General features: G+C 19.1%; 2 protein-coding genes across 2 annotated transcripts; both read right to left on the reverse strand.

Moving 5' to 3' along the window:
• Positions 1-7,725: 7,725 nt before the first annotated feature.
• Positions 7,726-10,877, reverse strand: LOC128956521 (kelch-like protein 5). Its single transcript, XM_054302238.1, has 8 exons — positions 10,690-10,877; positions 9,936-10,018; positions 9,783-9,838; positions 9,387-9,615; positions 8,506-8,624; positions 8,293-8,373; positions 7,859-7,953; positions 7,726-7,786 (listed from the first exon to the last, which is right to left on the reverse strand). The coding sequence occupies exons 1-8, from the start codon at positions 10,762-10,764 to the stop codon at positions 7,763-7,765; spliced, it is 762 nt and encodes a 253-aa protein (XP_054158213.1). The 5' UTR covers positions 10,765-10,877; the 3' UTR covers positions 7,726-7,762.
• Positions 10,878-12,156: 1,279 nt separating this feature from the next.
• On the reverse strand, positions 12,157-14,735 carry LOC128956520 (kelch-like protein 1). The gene is made up of 9 exons (XM_054302237.1): positions 14,607-14,735; positions 14,270-14,458; positions 14,096-14,178; positions 13,954-14,009; positions 13,420-13,642; positions 13,004-13,122; positions 12,788-12,868; positions 12,361-12,455; positions 12,157-12,254 (listed from the first exon to the last, which is right to left on the reverse strand). The coding sequence occupies exons 1-9, from the start codon at positions 14,712-14,714 to the stop codon at positions 12,231-12,233; spliced, it is 978 nt and encodes a 325-aa protein (XP_054158212.1). The 5' UTR covers positions 14,715-14,735; the 3' UTR covers positions 12,157-12,230.
• Positions 14,736-22,220: the final 7,485 nt, after the last annotated feature.

The raw sequence follows: 22,220 nt of genomic DNA on the forward strand, positions 1-22,220 counted from the left end.
AACCAGATCTGTCTAATAACATTGATGCTATTTTAAAATAATAATAATAATAATWATTATTATTATTTAAAAAAATATTTTTCTAAATCAATAATAATAATAATAACAACTCAACCAATTGGTGTCCATTGATTTGTTAGCGGATCATATGTTTCGCATGATTTCCAATCACTATTACCCGAACCGCCGCAAACATATATTTTATCCAAATATGATGCTGAACCAAAATATCCTCTATTTATATATATATATATAAATTACAAATAAATATTTAATTAGAATTAACAAGATTGATTTATAATAATTATTCTTGTTAATTACAATTATTTCATAAATTATTATATAAAACATTATTATATAAAATAAGTAGTTTTTTTTATATATAAAATGATTTGATAGTGATTTATAATACAGTTATTTTAAATTATGTTATTATAATAAATAAAATTTGATGACTTAACTTAACTATATAAATGTTTTTTTTTTGTTTATTAAGTTAAATCTATAATAAATTTATTATTATTTATAAAAATCGACATCCTAATTATATATATATATATATATATTAAAAAAAAAAATAATTACTAACCTAGTATATTTCATATTTCCCATTGGTTGCCATTGTTGTTTTACAGTATCATACCTTTCCATTGTATTTGTATATTCAGCCCCATTTTCACCCCCAATAGCATACATATAGCCTTCGTGTGCTACCAGTGCCAGACCACGCCTTTCCATTGACATAGCGGTTACAAAATGCCATTCATCGATAGCTTTAAAATAATATTCACACGATTTGAAAACAACATTTCCTATTTTTAAAATAATAATTTAACAGAAAATTACTATATAATTAAAATAATATTAAGATAATAGTATAGTATATCGAATATACTGTATAAATATAAATAATACATTATATATATAACAATATATTTATATATATAACAATATATTTATATATATAACAATATATTTATATATATAACAATTTATTTATATATATAACAATATATTTATATATATAACAATATATTTATATATATAACAATATATTTATGTATGTAACAATATATTTATATATATAACAATATATTTATATATACAACAATATATATATATATATATATATATATATATATATATCAATAATAATAATAATATTATTATTACCATTTTCTCCACCGCATACATAAATTGTATTATCAAGTACAGTTGCATCATGGTAGCTTTCAAAAAAAACAAAATTTTAAATAAATAATTTAATAAAAATATACTATATAATATATATATATTTAGTTTATAATTACAGGTATATATATATATATAATATTTATACTGTCGTATAATATTCATTGATGCTATAGATTTCCAGTTAGTTGTTTGTGTATCATATGTTTCAACGCTATTCAAAAATTTACCCTTTAATATAAAAAATAATTAAAAATATATTTATAACGAAATTATTATTATATAACAAAATATTTAAAAAAAATAAAATTAAAAAACCAGTAATTTTTGTCATAATTTTTTTTAAATTTAATACATACATTACTGCCGCCGATTGCATACAATTTTCTATTGTATGAAACCAGACTAAAGTCATCCCTCGGTGTGGACATGGATTGTATTGATTGCCAAACATTTTGATGTGTATTATATCTATAACAGTCCGAGTAATAAGTAGATCCATCGACACCACCGCATATATGGATATAACTGTCCGATAAGTCAATTGTCTGCTAATAAATAAATTTTGAAAATATAATAATATAATAATTAGTTTATATATAAAAATTTTTTTTAAATTAGTTAACTAAAAAAATTTATTTTATAGTTTGTTAGTTATAGATTTACATTATTTTGTTTACTATTATTATTATTAATAGGAGTTGTATTTATAAAATTAATACAATTTATAATGTTAATTAAAACAGCAATTAAAAATATTAAGTAATAATTGTTAAACATTTTTGTTTTGTTTTTTTGAATTTATTTTTTTAAACAATTAATCTAAAATCATTAAAATCTATGTTTTAACTATAATAAATTTTTTGCAATTTTTGCAAATTTTTTACAAATTATTTTTAGCTTATTTATATAAAAATATTTAAAAAATTATAATTTCAAAGTTTAAGTGTCAATTAAAGTATACTGATATGATTTATAAAAATTATTAAAATGTTGTTATATAAACATTATTTGATAAAAATTTTTTATTTCATAATAATTTTCATTATAATAATTAATTTTGTTGGTTATTAAATTTTTATTTTATTTTTTAATTTTTGAAAATTAAGATTTTGACTTTATTTACTTTATAGTTTAAGCTAAATAATATTTATTATTTTTGTTTAGAATAATTATTATTAAAAAAAATTAATATTTATCAATTTCAAAACAACTATTGCAATTATAAATGATTATAATTATCTTAATATATTAATAATATAATCTTAATTACTTAAAAATATATATATAGTCTAAGAAAAATTTGTAAAAATATTATTTAACTAACTTTATATTTGATATTTTATTAAATTGATAATATGAAAATTATTAGTATAAAATTAAAAATAAGTACACTATAGATAAATATATAAAATTAAATTAATATTTTTTTTAATAGTACAGTATAACAATGTACTGTACTATTATTACTGTATCAATATAATTAATAATAAATTAATTGATTTATTTTAAAAAATAGATTAATTGTATTTTTACTATCTATTAAAATGCTAGTATCATAAATATTATTTAACAAATTTAGTTTTAATAAATCACATAAAATGTTAATAATAATTATTATTTAATAATAAACTTTTTAAAAAACATATATTTTATTAAAAAATAGATATAATTACTGTCGTATTATATTCATCGATGCAATTGATTTCCATTGATTTGTTTGTTGATCATATGATTCAACACTATTGAAATGTTTACCCTATTTTATTTTATTTAATAAAAAAAATTAATTTTTTACAATTATTATTTTTTTATAAAAAAATAATAGTGTACCGTTAAATTGTGTTTTATTTCCCATTATGGAAAGTTTCAAAGTTTATTGGAAATAATGGCAGTTTTCTCTCATATGAAAAATATAGTTTTATTTTTAAATTGTATAATAATTTTTATGCTTAATTATTACCAGGGGGTGGTAAAAAATGCAAGTTTTTTACCATATAAAAAATATATAGTTTTTTACTTTGTATAATAATTTTTATGCTTAATTATTAGCATGGGTAGTAAAAATGCGAGTTTTTTTAACCATATGTAAATGATTTTTTTGTTTGAATTCCATATGGGAAATAAAACACAATTTTACGATACTATTGAACAATTAGAGTCAGAAATCCTAAAACTGGTTATCAATTGGGAAACCGGTGGCCACCACCACCAGTCGTTACCGTTAAGTCCCGGTGCCCGTCAGTTTATCAATGGTCTACTTTATATGGCCGGCGGTAACTATATGTTTAATATTGGTTGCGATCGTTATAATAAATTTAAGAAATAATTTTAGAAACAATTTTTTTTTATTAATTAATTAATTACAGAAATTAAAGTGTATTAATAAATATAACTATTATATATACAGTATATATATAATTAAATTTTTATTATAAGTTTAATGTATTAAAATTGATATATTATATATAATACACTGGAATTTGTAATTATAAATAATTAAATAATTAATTTTTTATTATAATAGTTAAATAATTATCAAACTAATGTAATTCTATTAATTTTTTTTTTGATAAGATTTTTTGTTTGAAAAATAAAAAATATTTAATTATATATTACTATTAGATTTTTCAAAATTTGTTTTTCAAAAAAAAAAAATATTTAAAAAAAATTAATTAACAACATTTTAATAACAAAAAAAAACATATTGTATGTACATTTTATTTTAATATACATGTAGTTTTATAGATGTATGTATCATAAGTGTAATAATTTCAAAAATTATTAAAAATAAATAAAATTATTATTATAAATAGTATTATTTTATTTATATACATATATTATAATTTAAAATATAATCTATGATAAACTTTTCAGGAAAACTTAATGATAACTAATGTACACACATATAAAAAAATTAATATATAATAAATACAAAACATAATTTTAGTATTTTTGAAATAGTTTTATTTAATAATAAATAAAAAAAAAGTAGATATAATTTCATCGATTTATAAAATGTAAGACAAAAGTGTCTGGCACGGGTTTTTTGTATGGCTATAACTTTAATATAGTAATAAAATAATACATTTTACATGTTAAAGCATTAGTACATTTGGTATATTACGGCTCCGGTAGGAGGATGGGTGCGGGGTCAGGGATGTTTGATATCTCTAAAAAATACTAAAATATTTAATATTGTAATACTTTATATATGGCCCTAAAATAAAAATGCCAAGGTAATTATGTTATGAGATCAATTATTATTATGTTGTTTATAAATATAATTTAAAAAGTCTAGGTGCAATTTTTAATTAAGATCTTGTTTTTTTAAAAAAAAAATATTAATAAAAAACATTTTTTCTATTATATAAATTTAGTAACAATTATTATTAAAATTTTACAAAATTATATATTACAGTATATTACAATAATTAGTGAAAATGTTTTTTATTTAATAATTAAAAAAAACTAAAGATCCTAATTAATAATAGCAAATAATTAAATTATTATTTATAAAAATAACCAATAATAGTAATATTAATCTCATTTAAAAAATATCTTGACACTTTTATTTTTTAGACCATATCTATGCTAATAAAATCCTAACATGATTCCATAGTACTTGAAAAAATTTAGTATTAAATTTATTGAAACTTTTAATTAATTTTTTTTAAAAAAAAAGTTATTACACAAATAACCGTGTCAAGTATTTTTGTTACTAATTTTTTTGTTGTTTAATATTAAAAAATCAGTGACCATCTGTTTATATAACGGAAAAAATAAGTTACAAAATATATATTTATTGCATAACAAACATATTATTAATTAATTTTTGTAGACATTTATTATTTTGTTTGTTTGTTTGTAATAATTTGTAATAATTTGTAATAATTTTTAATAATAATAATTAATTAGTAATTTTGTTACATTAACTTTTTCTACTGTACTTTATATACAGTGTATATAACTTTTATATATAATTTATTAATAGTTAAACAGTTATATATATATATAGTTTAACTATAGTAATATAATTAGGATATTAAAAAATAGTAAAAAATATATTATAAAAATTATGACAAATAATAATAATATAAATATAAATAATATAATACAAGTTTGCGACAACATTTGCGACATTAAGTTACGCCACTATCCGGTCAGATATCCGATACCTAAGCTGACCACCCGATTGCCGTTCAAACGTAATCCGCTGGACATTACTGTCGGCGGCGATGAACTAAACCGTTGGCTATACCGACAGTTCCCGACCAGTCATATATCAGTTAATAAATATATGAAACAAGTTTTTACAGCCAAACTGTGTACAGCCTATTACTATCCTAAATGTCTGGATAGGGACAGGTATTATCATATGTTACAGCATATGATCTACTATTATATAATGGACGACAAAACTGATGAACCGTCCGGTCCATTGAACAACAATAATATGGACGAATGTCGCCGAGTTTGGTCACAAGTGGCCAAACTATTTGCCGATATCAGTAGCGGCGGTGGTGGCGGCGAGGGAGACCGTATGGAGTCATATGTTCGGGAAATACAGCCAACATTTACGGACATTTATCGGTCATTCAATGGCCAACAGTGGTCGCGTTTTGTCGATACCTGGTTGGACTACGTGAACGGTAATATTGAACAAAATGAGGCCAAAAATCAACGGTTCGCTTCTCTGGATCAATTGCTAAAAGTTAGTATTAGATAACACATACACATATACATACACATACATACACATACACATACACATACACATACACATACACATACACATACACATACACATATACATACACATACACATACACATACACATATACATATACATATACATATACATATACATATACATATACATATACATATACATATACATATACATACACATACACATACACATATACATATACATATACATATACATATACATATACATATACATATACATATACATATACATATACATATACATATACATATACATATACATATACATATACATATACATATACATATACATATACATATACATATACATACACATACACATACACATACACATACACATACACATACACATACACATACACATACACATACACATACACATACACATACACATACACATACACATACATATACACATACACATACACATACACATACACATACACATACTGTACTTACTGTACTTAATATATATTATTATAATTATTAGAATCGCCGCAAAACTGCTGGTGTAATACCAACTACACTAACAAAACTGCTGGTGTAATACCAACTACACTAACCCTGGAGTATGCCTACAAGTTTGAACTACCGGAGCCCGACTGGTTGGACCCGCGTATGCAAACATTGATTCAATTGGCAACCGACCAGATTATATTAGTTAACGATTTGTTTTCGTTTGAAAAAGAGATAATGGCCAACATTGGACAACAATCTCTAACTACGGGCACCGGTAGCTCATTCATTCATAATGATTACAATAATGATAGCCATATATTGCCGCAAATGGCCAACACTGTGGCCATAACTGCTGTTAAACACAAGTGTTCAATACTAGAGTCGCAGACAAACATTATTAGACGTATTGAACAATTGGAGTCAGAAATCCTAAAACTAGTTATCGATTGGGAAACCGGTGGCCGACAGTCGTTACCGTTAAGTCCCGGTGCCCGACAGTTCATCAATGGTCTACTTTATATGGTTGGCGGTAACTGTCGGTACAGTTTAGGCTGCGATCGTTATAATAATTTTATGAACTAATAATCTTTAAAAATATAATTTTTTTAAATGTTTTTTTAATTTAATTTAATTTAAAGCAATAATACATACAAATACATAAAATTTATAAAAAAAAAATTAAAAATGTATAAACAAACTTAATTTTTTTTAAAAATAATATTTTTTTAAAATTGAATTTTGTTTTTTACTATTATTTGATAATTATATTAAAAAAAACTATTTTATTTATCAATTTATTTTGTAAATTTTATAAATTACTAATTACTAAACTAATTAATTATAAATAATATATCGTGTAAAATATATATATAAATATATTTATATTACGAGTTAAATTTATTAAAAAAAAAAATAGATTAATTGTATTTTTACTATCTATTAAAATGTTAGTATCATAAATATTATTTAACAAATTTAGTTTTAATAAATCACATAAAATGTTAATAATATTTATTATAAATAACTTTTGTTTTATTAACTATATCAAAAATACTAAATAATTAATTATATTTTATTATATTTATTTCGAAAATAATTTATATATTAAATTTTTTTTTTTTGAATAATCAAGTAAGATAAATGTGTATAATTGAAATAATAGTTTAAATTTTAATACATAAAATTAACTATTAATCAAAATTATAATTATATTACAATTGAAACAGTTTTCAAATTTCAACAATCAATTAATATTTTTATTATAATTCATTAAAAATAATATTTTATCAGATACAAGATTTTTTTTTTATGGTATACAAGTTATATTACTCAAAATTAAAAATATGCAATATTTTTTATGTTACAAATATGTTATAACAGATGCCTAGGATGCAAAATGTAAAATTATATTAATAAAATTATTTTGTTTTGATATAAAAATAAAAACTTTATATACCCCAAACATTTGTAACTTTTTTGGCAATGATTTAGTATATGACCATTGATTTGATTTATAATCATATATTTCAACCGTATCCGTTAGTTGACCATCTACATAAAAAAATATTTTTTTTTTTAAAAAAATTGTTGTATTATATAATTGTGAAAAATAGTTTTTTTTAAAAAAAATCTATAAACGTTTTTACCTAACTAAATTCAACTAATTATTTAATTAGTTTATAATTATAATTTTTAATATCATTTATACTAATTAAAAATTAAATAGATACTCAGTATATAATATATATATATATATATATATATATATATATATGTTAGTTATAATTAATTGTTAATTAAATATTTATTTTAACTTAAAATAATAAAACTTATATATATATACCTATATATGTTATTAATAAAATAATTATTATAATTTAAAATAAAAACCTGTTGTTTGTCCACCCAATGCATACAATTTATCATCAAATGCTATCAATTTAAAATCATTTCTATCCAATTGCATGGATGCTATAAATATTATTTAATAAATAATTAACAAATAATTAATAAAAATAATATTACTGTATAAACTTATCAATTAAATGATTTAAACAATAAAAATAAAATAAAAAACAATATGTTTCTTAAAAATAAACAAACCAATTGGTGTCCATTGATTTGTTAGCGGATCATATGTTTCGCATGATTTCCAATCACTAGTACCCGAACCGCCGCAAACATATATTTTATCCAAAAATGATGCTGAACCAAAATAGCCTCTTTTTATATTTTAACAAATAAAATTTTAACAAAATAAAATTTATTATTGTCAATTATTGACAATATATAAAAAAAAATAATTTTTAAACTAGATTTTATTGTAGTTTAATAATGTTTTTTATTTTGATTACTTATAATTTTTTTTTTGATTATATATTCTATAAATATATTATAGAAAATGTATAGATTATAAATTAAAATTTAATAGACTATTATTTCAATACTATTGTTACATATATCAAAACATATAACTGTATAATTTTTTATTTACTGTAATAAATTAAGCAAGATATATTTATATAAGTTTTTATATAAGATATACAGTCCATGCCAGTTAATAGTTTAAATTTGATAAAATATTATGTAATGAGTTAGCAAAGTACTGTATTTAAAACTTACCTAATATATTAACTAATTGTATACTAAGTTACCTTGCTTAGCGTGAATAGTTAACTGTACATGATATTACTAAAAAATTTAAACTTTTTTTTTTAATTAAAACACTATCTGTATATTAAAAATAAACTAACCTAGTATTAAAAATATTAAAAATCATATTAAATTATTAAAACTATGGTCTAGTTTACTTATTAATAATAGATTATAATTATAAATTTAATTCATAAACTGTTTTCATAATTATATTGAATTTTTTTCTACAGTAAATTGAGTAAATAAAAAAAGTTTTATACATATATATTTTTTTAATAATTTTAATTATATGTATGATTATAATTGAAAAAAATATATATGAAACTAACCTAGTATATTTCATATTAGCCATTGGTTGCCATTGTTGACTAACTGTATCATATCTTTCCATTGTATTTACATATTCACCAAATAAACCATTTTTACCTCCAATAGCATACATATAGCCTTCATGAGCTACCAGTGCCAGACCACGCCTTATCGTAGACATTGCGGTCGCAAAATGCCATTCATCGATAGCCTTATAATAATATTCACACGATTTTAAATCAGTATTACCTTTAAAAAAAAATATATATATATATATATAGAAAATTGTAAATTATATATATATATATATATTAAATATGCTATTTTTAAAAACTAATATAAACAATTATTATAATAATAATAATTTTTTTTAATAAATTAACATCATAGTATTAAATATAAAATTATATAATTACCATTGTCACCACCGCATACATAGATTGTATTATCAAGTACAGCTGCATCATGGTAACTTTTTTTTGCATATATATATATATATATATAAAAAAAATTTTAATAATAAACTTTTTAAAAAACAAATATTTTATTAAAAAAATAGATATAATTACTGTCGTATTATATTCATCGATGCAATTGATTTCCATTGATTTGTTTGTTGATCATATGATTCAACACTATTGAAATGTTTACCCTATTTTATTTTATTTAAAAAAATTAATTTTTTACAATTATTATTTTTTTATAAAAAAATAATAGTGTACCGTTAAATTGTGTTTTATTTCCCATTATGGAAAGTTTCAAAGTTTATTGGAAATAATGGCAGTTTTCTCTCATATAAAAAATATATAGTTTTTTACTTTGTATAATAATTTTTATGCTTAATTATTACCAAGGGGTGGTAAAAAATGCGAGTTTTTTACCATATAAAAAATATAGTTTTTTTTACTTTGTATAATAATTTTTATGCTTAATTATTACCAAGGGGTGGTAAAAATGCGAGTTTTTTACCATATAAAAAATATAGTTTTTTTTACTTTGTATAATAATTTTTATGCTTAATTATTACCAGGGGTGGTAAAAAATGCGAGTTTTTTACCATATAAAAAATATATAGTTTTTTACTTTGTATAATAATTTTTATGCTTAATTATTACCAGGGGGTGGTAAAAAATGCGAGTTTTTTACCATATAAAAAATATATAGTTTTTTACTTTGTATACTAATTTTTTATGCTTAATTATTACCAGGGATGGTAAAAAATGCGAGTTTTTTTCTCATATGAAAATGTTAGTTTACATTTAAAAAAAAATTCCATATGTGAAATAAAACACAATTTTACGGTAAGTAATATTTATAACATACATTATTACTGCCGCCGATTGCATATAATTTTGAATCAATTGAAACCAGACTAAAGTCATCCCTCGGTGTGGACATGGATTGTATTGATTGCCAAACATTTTGATGTGTATTATATCTATAACAGTCCGAGTAATAAGTAGATCCATCGACACCACCGCATATATGGATATAACTGTCCGATAAGTCAATTGATTGCTAATAAATTAATTTTTAAAAACAAATAATATAATAATTAGTTTATATATTAAAAAATTTTTTTTTATTAATTAACTAAAAAAAAATATTTTATAATTTTTGTTTGTTTGTTATAGATTTACATTATTTTGTTTACTATTATTATTATTATTATTATTAATAGGAGTTGTATTTATAAAATTAATACAATTTATAATGTAAATTAATACAGCAATTAAAAATATTAAGTAATAATTGTTAAACATTTTTGTTTTGTTTTTTTGAATTTATTTTTTTTTAAAAAACAACAAATAGTCTAAAATAATTAAAATCTATCTTTTAACAATAAGTATTTTTTAGATAATTTTTTTTAGCTTATTTATATAAAAATATTAAAAAAAAATTATAATTTCAAAGTTTAAGTGTTAATTAAAGTATACTGATATGATTTATAAAAACTATTAATGTTATTATTTGATAACAAATTTTTATTTCATAATAATTTTGAATTATAATAATTAATATTATGTTTGTTGTTACATTTAATTAATTTATTTTTTAATTGTTGATAATTAAATTATTTAACTTTATTTAATTTATAGGTTAAGCTAAATAATATTAATTATTTTTGTTTAAAAAATCATTATTTAAAAAAATAATATATTTATCAATTTCAAAACAACTATTGCAAATATAAATGATTAAAATTATAGATAATTATAATCTTAATTACTTAAAAATATATATATATATAATCTATCTTGGAAAATTTTGTAAAAAATGACAATTATTAGTATAAAATTAAAAATAAGTACACTATAGATAAATATATAAAAATAGATAAATATTTTTTTTTAATAGTACAGTATAACAATGTACTGTACTATTATTATCAATATAATTAATAATAAATTAATTGATTTATTAAAAAAATTATACAGTATATTAATTACAGTATATTTTTACTATTAAAATGTTAGTATCATAAATATTATTTTTTACAAATTTAGTTTAAATAAATCACATAAAATGTTAATAATAATTATAATACTTAATAACTATAATTTTATTAACTATATCAAAAATACTAAATAAATTTAGATTTTATTATATTTGTTTTAAAAATAATTTATATATTAAAAAAATTCAATTATTATTATAAATCTATATAATGTAAATAGTTGTTTTAATTTTTAAAAATAAATAATATTACAATTAGACAGTTTTGAATTTCAACAATCAATTAATATTTTATTATTATTATTATTATTCAATTAAAAAATAATATTTTATTAGATACAAGATTTTTGTTATGTATACAAATTATATATTCATTAAAATATATGCAATATATTTGTTGTTGTTTTTCACAAATATGTAATAACAGATGCCTGGTGAAATAAATTAAGTAATTTTTAACAAAAAATAATTATAATTAGTTATAATAAAAATATATTAATTTTATTATTATTATTATTATTATTTTAAAACAATTACCCCAAACATTTCTAATGGTTTTGGCAATGATGTTGTATATGACCATTGATTTGCTTTATAATCATATATTTCAACCGTATCTGTTTGTTGACCACCTATTATGATATAATATATATATATATATATTGTATAAAATTGTAGAAAATATTTTCAATAACAATGTTATACTAAAATGTTTGTATTATAAAATTAAAAAAAACTATTGATAGTACTTATAGTAATATTAGACTAAAATAATTTCATGACTAACTTTATATATTATATTTAAATAAATAAATATATAAAATAATTAATTATCATATAGTTAAAAAAAAATTTCAATAAAATATTTATTTTGTTGCTAATTTAAAATTTAAATATATTTATAATGATTGATTTAACTTAACTTAAATTAAATTAAATTAAAAAAATAACTAAATAAATATACCCATTGTTAGGCCACCCAATGCATACAATTTATCATCAAATGCAATCAATTTAAAATCACTTCTATCTAATAGCATGGATGCTATTAATATAATTAAATTTTTTTTAAAAAAAAATAACAATTAATATTACTGTATAATTATTAACAATAAAATAATTAAATTTTTCCAAAAAAAATTAAATAATTAAAATATTTTTTAAAAAAAAAAAATAATACCAATTTGTGTCCATTGATTTGTTAGCGGATCATATGTTTCGCATGATTTCCAATCACTAGTACCCCAACCGCCGCAAACATATATTTTATCCAAAAATGATGCTGAACCAAAATAGCCTCTATTTTTTTTAAAAAAACAATAAAATAATTTTATCAAAAAATAAATAAATAAATAAAATAAATTATACCAACAAAAAAAAATTTAAATTATATAAAACTATTAAACTAGAATCTAGTTTACTTTTTTTTAAAAAAATAATAGATTATAATTATAAATTTAATTTGATAAAATGTTTTCATAATTATATGCGAATTTATTTCTACAATAAATTGAGTAAAATAATAGTTTCTACATATATATATATTTTTTGTTAATTTTAATTATATGTATGTATAATTGGTAAATTATAACTAACCTAGTATATTTCATATTACTCATTGGTTGCCATTGTTGTTTAACTGTATCATACCTTTCCATTGTATTTGTATATTCATTCAAATTTTTACCCCCAATAGCATACATATAGCCTTCATGGGCTACCAGTGCCAGACCACGCCTTTCCATTGACATTGCGGTCGCAAAATGCCATTCATCGATAGCCTTATAATAATATTCACACGATTTGAAAACATTATTACCTAAAATTGTTAAACAGTTTAAAAAAAACAATTATTATAATAATTTTAATAGTATTTTAATATATATATATAAAATAATATAATATATAATTTTTAATTAATATAATAGTTATATACTGTGTAATATATACCTATATATATATATATATATATAAAGGTATATGTATATAAAGGTATATATATATAAAGGTATATGTATATAAATGTATATATATAAAGGTATATATATAAAGATATATATATATATATATCAGGGTTGCTAAAGGATGGGGGGTTAGGGTAGAGTATGTATATATATACAATGTAATTACCATTTTCACCACCGCATACATAAATTGTATTGTCAAGTACAGCTGCATCATGGTAACTAGATTATATATTAAATTGTACAAGATACATTTAATCAATAATAATTTTAATTATTATTTTATATATATATATATATTGATATACTGGCGTAATATATTCATCGATGCAATTGGTTTCCATTGATTTGTTTGCGTATCGTACGATTCAACGCTATTCAAATAATTACCCTTAAGTTATATATATATATATTTGAAATAAAAAACAGTTTATTAATGCTTATTGAATATTAATTAATTAATTATTTTTTATGTCACATACATTATAGCCGCCGATTGCAAACAATTTTTTATCGTAAGTAACTAAACTATAGTCATCCCTGGGTAGGGTCAGGGATGGCATGGACTGCCAGGTTGTGTGTGTATTATATCTATAACACTCTGAGTGATAGTTAGATCCATCCCAACCGCCGCATACATGTATATAACTATCGGAAAAGTCAATTGATTGCTATATTATCATAGAAACGAAAAAAAAAATATATTAAAATAATAATTAGTTTATATTATTAAAAAAAAATAATTTTTTTTTTAGTTAACTATAACAAAAATAATTTAAATGATTTTAACAAAAAATAAATAAATAAATAGATTTATACATTATTTTGTTGACTATTATTGTTAATAGGAGTTGTATTTATAAAGTTATTACAATTGATAATGTAAATAACAGCAGTCAAAAATATAAAGTAATAATTATTAAACATTTTGTGTGTTTAGTATTTATTTATTTTTTTTAGAAAAAAACAAACAAATAATCTAAAATTATTATAGTTTTTAATATAATTTTTTTGAACCTTATTTATATAAAAAAAATTTTTAAATTATAATTTCAAAGTTTAAGTATTAATTTAAGTGCTGATATGATTTTGAAAACTATTGATGTTTTTATATCTATGATATATGATATATTTGATTTATAATTATTATTTTATATTATTTATACTGTACTTAATAATTAATTGTAATCAATTTTGTTTGTTTTTTAATACTATAATTTTAATTTTTTTTAGATAATTAATTATTTTTTTGACCATATTTAACGTTCAAAGTTTAATCTAAATTAATTTTAATTTTTTTTATATCATAGAATAATCAATATTATTAAAAAAATAAATAATAATAAAATTTCTCAGAAATAATTATTTATCAGCTTTTAAAACTATTATTGCACTTATAAATGATATAATTATTAGATTATTTTACTAACATTTATATTTATATCTATAAGTTTTTTTTATATTGTATGAAATTGATAATTGTTATCTATATATTATTTTATACTATAAAATTAAAAAATAATAACATTTAGAAAATATATTGATAAATAAAATATGTAATATATATATATATATATATATATATATTAAAATAGTTAAATATAACATTATATACATTTTATTGTTGTAATTAATAAACTCATTTATTTAAAAAATAATATTTATATTAATTATATGTATACTGTCTAAAGTATACAATAATAATAATTATTATTATTATTATCTAGCTAATAGCTAATAATTAAAAATATAATTGTAGCAAAAATTTCAACTGTTTAAAAAATAAATAATTTTTTTTACTTAATATTATGATAATATTATTATAATTACTATTTCATTAATTGACTCATATTTCTAACTTGTGTAAATAGTTTTGTGTTTGGCTGTATATTAATTGTTTGCTCAAATTTAAAATTATAATTTTTAACATTTATTATTAATTTATATAAATTTTGAAAATAATTGACTAATTTATAACAATAATCATTAATATCTTTAAACATAATTAATGAAAATCCAAAATATAGGCCAAACAGTGAGGCTATAAAACAAAAATATTCTTCAAATGTAATTTTTATTGAATATTCATTGATAATAATGGGTTCATTTAATGGTTTAATTAAAATAGTATGGCCACCATAGCTATCTTTATCTATATAATTATTATATAATATTTGATAATAATTATATTCACATTGAAAAATTGGTTTACATTGTTGAATACAATTTGATTTAATATTATCATCATCAATTGTTTTTTTAATAAATTTCAAATTTTTACTACTATTATTATTATAATTATTTGTTAGCCATAATAAATAACCAGGATAACCATTTACATGGTTAATATAATAATTAATTTGGCATTCATGTTGACATTGTTGATTTGTTAATTCAATTGAACATGGCCAATTTGTTTTAATTTGATTATATGTCATACGTTTATATTGTAAAAAACTATAGTCCGACCATTTTATATTCAAATATACGGATGATTTTCTATAATAATCATAGATTTGTTCATGGCCATTGTTTGATTGAGATTGACCATGATGAATTGTTAATAAAAAATAATTATCATCAAATTTACTAATGTTTAATATATCAAATACGTATACATATGGCAAACGTATTAAATGTTTAATATGGTTATTATCGAAATTTGGTTTAAATGTCCAACAAACTGTTAGACAATTAATTGCCAAATTGTTAGACATATTGGTATAACAATCTAAATATCGTCTACGATGACTATTAGTATCCAAAATTAAACAATTAATAGTTTTATTTAATGATTGAATTGAATTGAATTGTTCACTGATTGTTAGATTATTGTTGAATAGGTTATAATCAAAATAATTTAAAGTTTTATTTGTTTCACGAATCAATCTAGCATTTTCATATTTGACTTTCAAATCGGATTTAATTAGATTAGTCTTATCCAAACACAACGTTAATGTCGGTATTTCTAAATTATCCACGAATTTTGTGTTTGTAGTCCTATCGTAACGAAAATATTGTTGCGTAATATTAATTGCTTGATATTGAAAACCAATTATACAAACGATAATTATCAAGATTTTAGTTATGTTGACTGTCATTGTCTTTAATTTATTATTATTATTATTCATTAAAATAATTTTTAAAACTAATTATTTATACTGTACTTAATTTTTTTGTAATTAATACAAAATGTAATTTATTAATAGTTATATTAGTTATCTACAGTATATTATTAATTATTATTATTAAACAATTAATATTACATAATTTAAATTTTAATAACTTATTATTATTATTAGTACTAATTTTTTAAAGAAAATTTTTTAACTAATTATTTATATTTAATTTAAAAAAAATTAAATACAATGTATTTAATTAGTTTGATTTAGTTGATTATTTTACTTAAGTATATTGAATTGAATTTATGATATATTCTAGTATTGTTAATACAGTTAGCACTTAAACATAATGATAAAAACAATTTTTTTGTTTTAATATAATATATTTAATATTACATATGATAATAATTAAAATAACAATTAAACAATGCAAAAAAATTAAATGAATCAAGGATCAATAATGTCAAACGTTTATATGTATTATATATAAATAAAAAAATTGTTCAAAATATTAGTTACTATTATATTATTTTATTATTTCAATAGCATTTTTATTAATTATATATTCAATAGCATAATAATTAACCTAGATATAGATTTATTTATTTTAATATAATAATGATATTATTATATTAAAATATTATATAATTAATATAATAAGTGATTCATTTAATAGTCTCCATAAAAACATAATTTGTTTTTTAATTATAATATCTATTTTGTTTTATTTTTGTTTTGAATATAATTTGAATATCAAATCCATAATCTATTAAAATAGTATTTAAACTACAGATATATTAAATATTATTATATGTTTCCTAATTAACTTACATTAATATTCAGTACATTAATAAATATATTTCAACCGTTATAATCATCAATGATTATAATATGTATCTAAATATGTTTGAAAAAAACAATGATTGGTGTGTTGGCTAAAATAAAATCAGAAAAATATTTGTTTACAAATATTTTTGATATTTTAAAAACAGTTTTTTAATTCAAAATCAAAAATTTAATTATCTCAAATATTAAAAAAATAAATAATCAAAAATGTAATTTTTAATAACAAATAATATAAATATATTATTATAATAATAAAATATTATATTATTTCTTTTTTTAATTATGTTTTATGTAAAAAATAGTTAGAATATAATTTAAAGTAATATAAAATGAGATGAAAATAATTATATATGGATTTATTTTATAAATTATACAAAAATATATACAAATTATTTTATATACAATTTTTACTATTAATATTATTAAATTAAAAAAAACATAAAACATTAATTGCTTAACAATTAATTAATTGATAATTTTTAAATACCATATGTATTTATTTACTTGAAATAATTACCTGAAAAAAATACATTAAAATATATTTACTGTGCATTTAGTGTGTGACGGGCATATATGAGTGTTTACCCGTCAATAGCCCGTAAAGTAGAACTTTACGAAGCAATATGCAATGCGGGTATGTTTGATAGGGAACTGTGACGTAATTTATGAATGGGTTACTATTAGAAGATTATTTAAGTATAACGGTATATTTGGAAGGCTTATTAATCACGTCACAGTGTATATGTATGGCCCATTCGGGGCTCTGGTCACTGGTAACTGCGCTATATATCGGTATTTAGTATCGGAAACCTTGTATCGGAACTCGGGATGACCTACTTTCACTTACTATTCAAATAAATGATACAACTGTATAAATGAGTCTTGAATCCCCTCCTAGACTAGCTATTGCTAGCCTGAGCTTAACTTTATTGATAAATATAATGAGATAGTCAATGATATACATGTATTGTTAATCACAGTATATAAATCATAATAATAATTAATTTAACATATTTACAATATTAATAATAAATTATAATTCTTTTTAAACATATAAACATAATATTAATAAATAGTAAATGAATACAATATTGAAGATAATGTCAAATATAATTAAATATAATATAATTTTAATAAATTTAAATGTGTTTTAATATCGCACATAACAAAATCGACTTTGTTATGTGCTATTGGTAACGGTAGGAGCGTTGTTAATATTTGTCCCGTTATAAGTGTTTTTTAATTTAATTATTATAAAAAATATTATCCATTTTTTATAGCTGTAATTGTTGAATAATTTTTTCAGTCAAAAAAATGCAATTTTATTATTATTATTATTATCAATTATTATATATATATTGTAGAATTAGTATCAATTAATAATAATTATTGTTTAGTTTGCAATTAAAAAGTAAATCTATTTATGCTTATTTGCTATTAATAATTGCATATTTATGCAATTAATATTTAGTTAATTGATTAATAAACAAATAATAAGTGTTTAATATGCAACTTATATTTTGATAACTGTTTAATAAGCATTATTGGCGCCGTTTGGCCGCCAATAAATGCTATGATAATCATAATTAACAAAATAACTAAATGTATAAATACTTAATAAAAGTTTTTAATATTCAATAAATATTTGAGTAATAAAGTATTAATTATTAATTAAATACTGTGATTTAATTTACTAACGGCCCGGAAGCCCGGAACAGGCCTACTGGCCTGAGTACGGCACCGGGCCGTTCTCCACTACTACCCCTAATGAACTCAACAACACTGCAATATATATATAAGTTATATAATAATTGAATTTTATAATATAATATACTAATAACTAAAACAATTAATATTTTAATTAACAACATTAATACATTAGTAAACATTTATATTTAAAAAAAAATTGAATATAAATAACTTTATTTTTTTAAATTGGATGCTTATTATGTATTGTATTATATAGAAATTATTAAAATATAAAATGTTAAAATTAAAATAATTAGTTTTTAATATATTTTCACAATTATTATCATTAATTTTCATTCATCAATCATTCATCATTGTACAGTAGAAAAAAAACAATAAAATAATTAAAATTAAAAATATAATATTTTCTAAATTAGTAATAATCATTAATAATGAATAGCAAAATATACAATAATATAATGTATATAAAAAAAATTATTTGCTGACTATACGGAAATAAGTGTCGTTTAATTTGATATTATACAAAAAATAGCAAAAAAATACATTATTTTTTTAATTATAAATAATTTATAAAAAAAACAATTTTATTTAATTAATATATATATTCATTACTCATTTGAATGTATAACTGTTTAAATGTATTAGACTTTGTAAACTACAATACAATACTATATATATATACAGTAATATATATATATATATATATATATATATATACAGTAAATATATAGTAAATATATATATATATATATACAGTAAATATATATATACAGTATATATATATATACAGTAAATATATATATATATATATATACAGACAATGACCACAACAACAACAACAAACACCCGAACCATTGATTACCCGAAAGACTCGATCGACCGGTTCGGCGACGATTTGTTGGGCCTATTGTTAGCACAGTTGCCGACATTGGCGGACCGTTTCCGCTATGAATGTGTTTGTCGTCAATGGCAACGATTGGTTTACAACAGTCAACGGGAACTGATTATCGACCGGAAACTCATAGACAAACTAAAGTATAATAAATTAATAAAATCGACAAAAATAATAACCGAACCGTTGGTGGTGTCCAATACTAACAACACTAATAACAAAACCAAATACATTAATAAACAGGAAATATATATCAAATACATTAAACGTATCAACAATTGGCTAATGGATAATGTGGTCGAAAATCTGTTACATTTGTTGGCCGCCAACGATAACAACAACAACAACAAAAAGTTGGCCAACATTTCATCGGTTATAGTCATCAATGATTATAATATGGATCCAAATTTGTTTGATAAGCTGATGGATGTGTTGGCTAAGATAAAAGCTGAGAAAAAAGTRTTTGACATAAGTGTCCGTCAAAATAGACAACCGATATTCAAAGTTGTCTATCCAACCGATTCGGTAGACGTATGTGATTGTGTCCAGTGATTGAACCGATTTGATTGAACGTAAATTTCCGATTGAAGTAGTAATAGTAATACTAGTAGTAGTAGTTATAATACAAGTAGTAGTAGTAGTAGTAGTAGTAGTAGTARTAGTAGTAGTAGTAATACTTGTAGTAGTAGTAGTGATACTTGTAGTAGTAGTAGTAATAATAATAATAATACAAGTAGTAGTAGTAGTAGTAGTAGTAGTAGTAGTAATACTTGTAGTAGTAGTAGTAGTAGTAATAATAATAATAATAATAATACTATTAATATTAAATACTACTAATAATAACTACTAGTAGTATTATTATTACTTCTACTACTACTACTAGTAGTAGTAGTAGTAGTAGTGTTGAGAAAAAAATGAGAAATTTCTATGAAAATTAACAATAAATTATACTTTTAATTGAATAAATGAAATAATAATTGTAATAATTTTTTTTATTATATTTAACTAATAATTTTTCTTAATAATAAATATATTAATCTTTGATTATAACTATAGTAATTATTTTTTTTAAAAAAAATATTACCTTTTAGTGTTTAACATAATAACATATTAATATAAACATAAAATATTATTTTATTAAATTAATAAAAGTTACAAATTACTAAACTTATAAAATAAATTATTAATAAAACAAAAAATTAGAAATATTAATAGTTTAGTTTACTTAACATTAAAATATATATGTTATTATTGTTAATTTTAAATATTTTATTTATAAACATATTTTATATTTTTTTAATAATTATGTGTTTTATAAAAATAATTATATACTAAACAACTATAACAAGCATATGAAATAAAGTTTGTAAATTAATCTAAAAAATATATTTTTTAAGATAAATTAAATATTTTAAAAATAATAAATAATAGTTTTATTGATTATTTTGTATTTTATTATTTGAAATTATAAGTATTTATAAAAGATAAATATTTAATTAAAACGACAATTTATTATTATATACTTTTAAAATCAATGAAATTTTTAAATAAACAATATTTATATACATTTATTGATTTAGTTATAATTAGTAATTATTTTTATCAATATAATATTATTGAAAAATATAAAATGCTTAAATAGTAAAATATTATCAAAAAATTTCTATTAAAACTGATTAAAATTATTTTTTTATATATAAGTATTTATGTAATTTAGATTAATTTTATTTAAGTTAACAATATTATTTTAGTTTTTAATAGTAATTATATTATATTATATTATTAGTTATTTATACAAAAATCAATAATGTTTAAAAATAAAATAAATAATATAAAGTTAATAATAATAATAGAATGTTTATT

The sequence above is a fragment of the Oppia nitens genome, unplaced genomic scaffold, assembly GCF_028296485.1.
Source record: "Oppia nitens isolate AA-2021 unplaced genomic scaffold, nextdenovo-longstitch-racon4-pilon3 scaffold30_pilon_pilon_pilon, whole genome shotgun sequence".
NCBI lineage: Eukaryota > Metazoa > Arthropoda > Arachnida > Sarcoptiformes > Oppiidae > Oppia > Oppia nitens.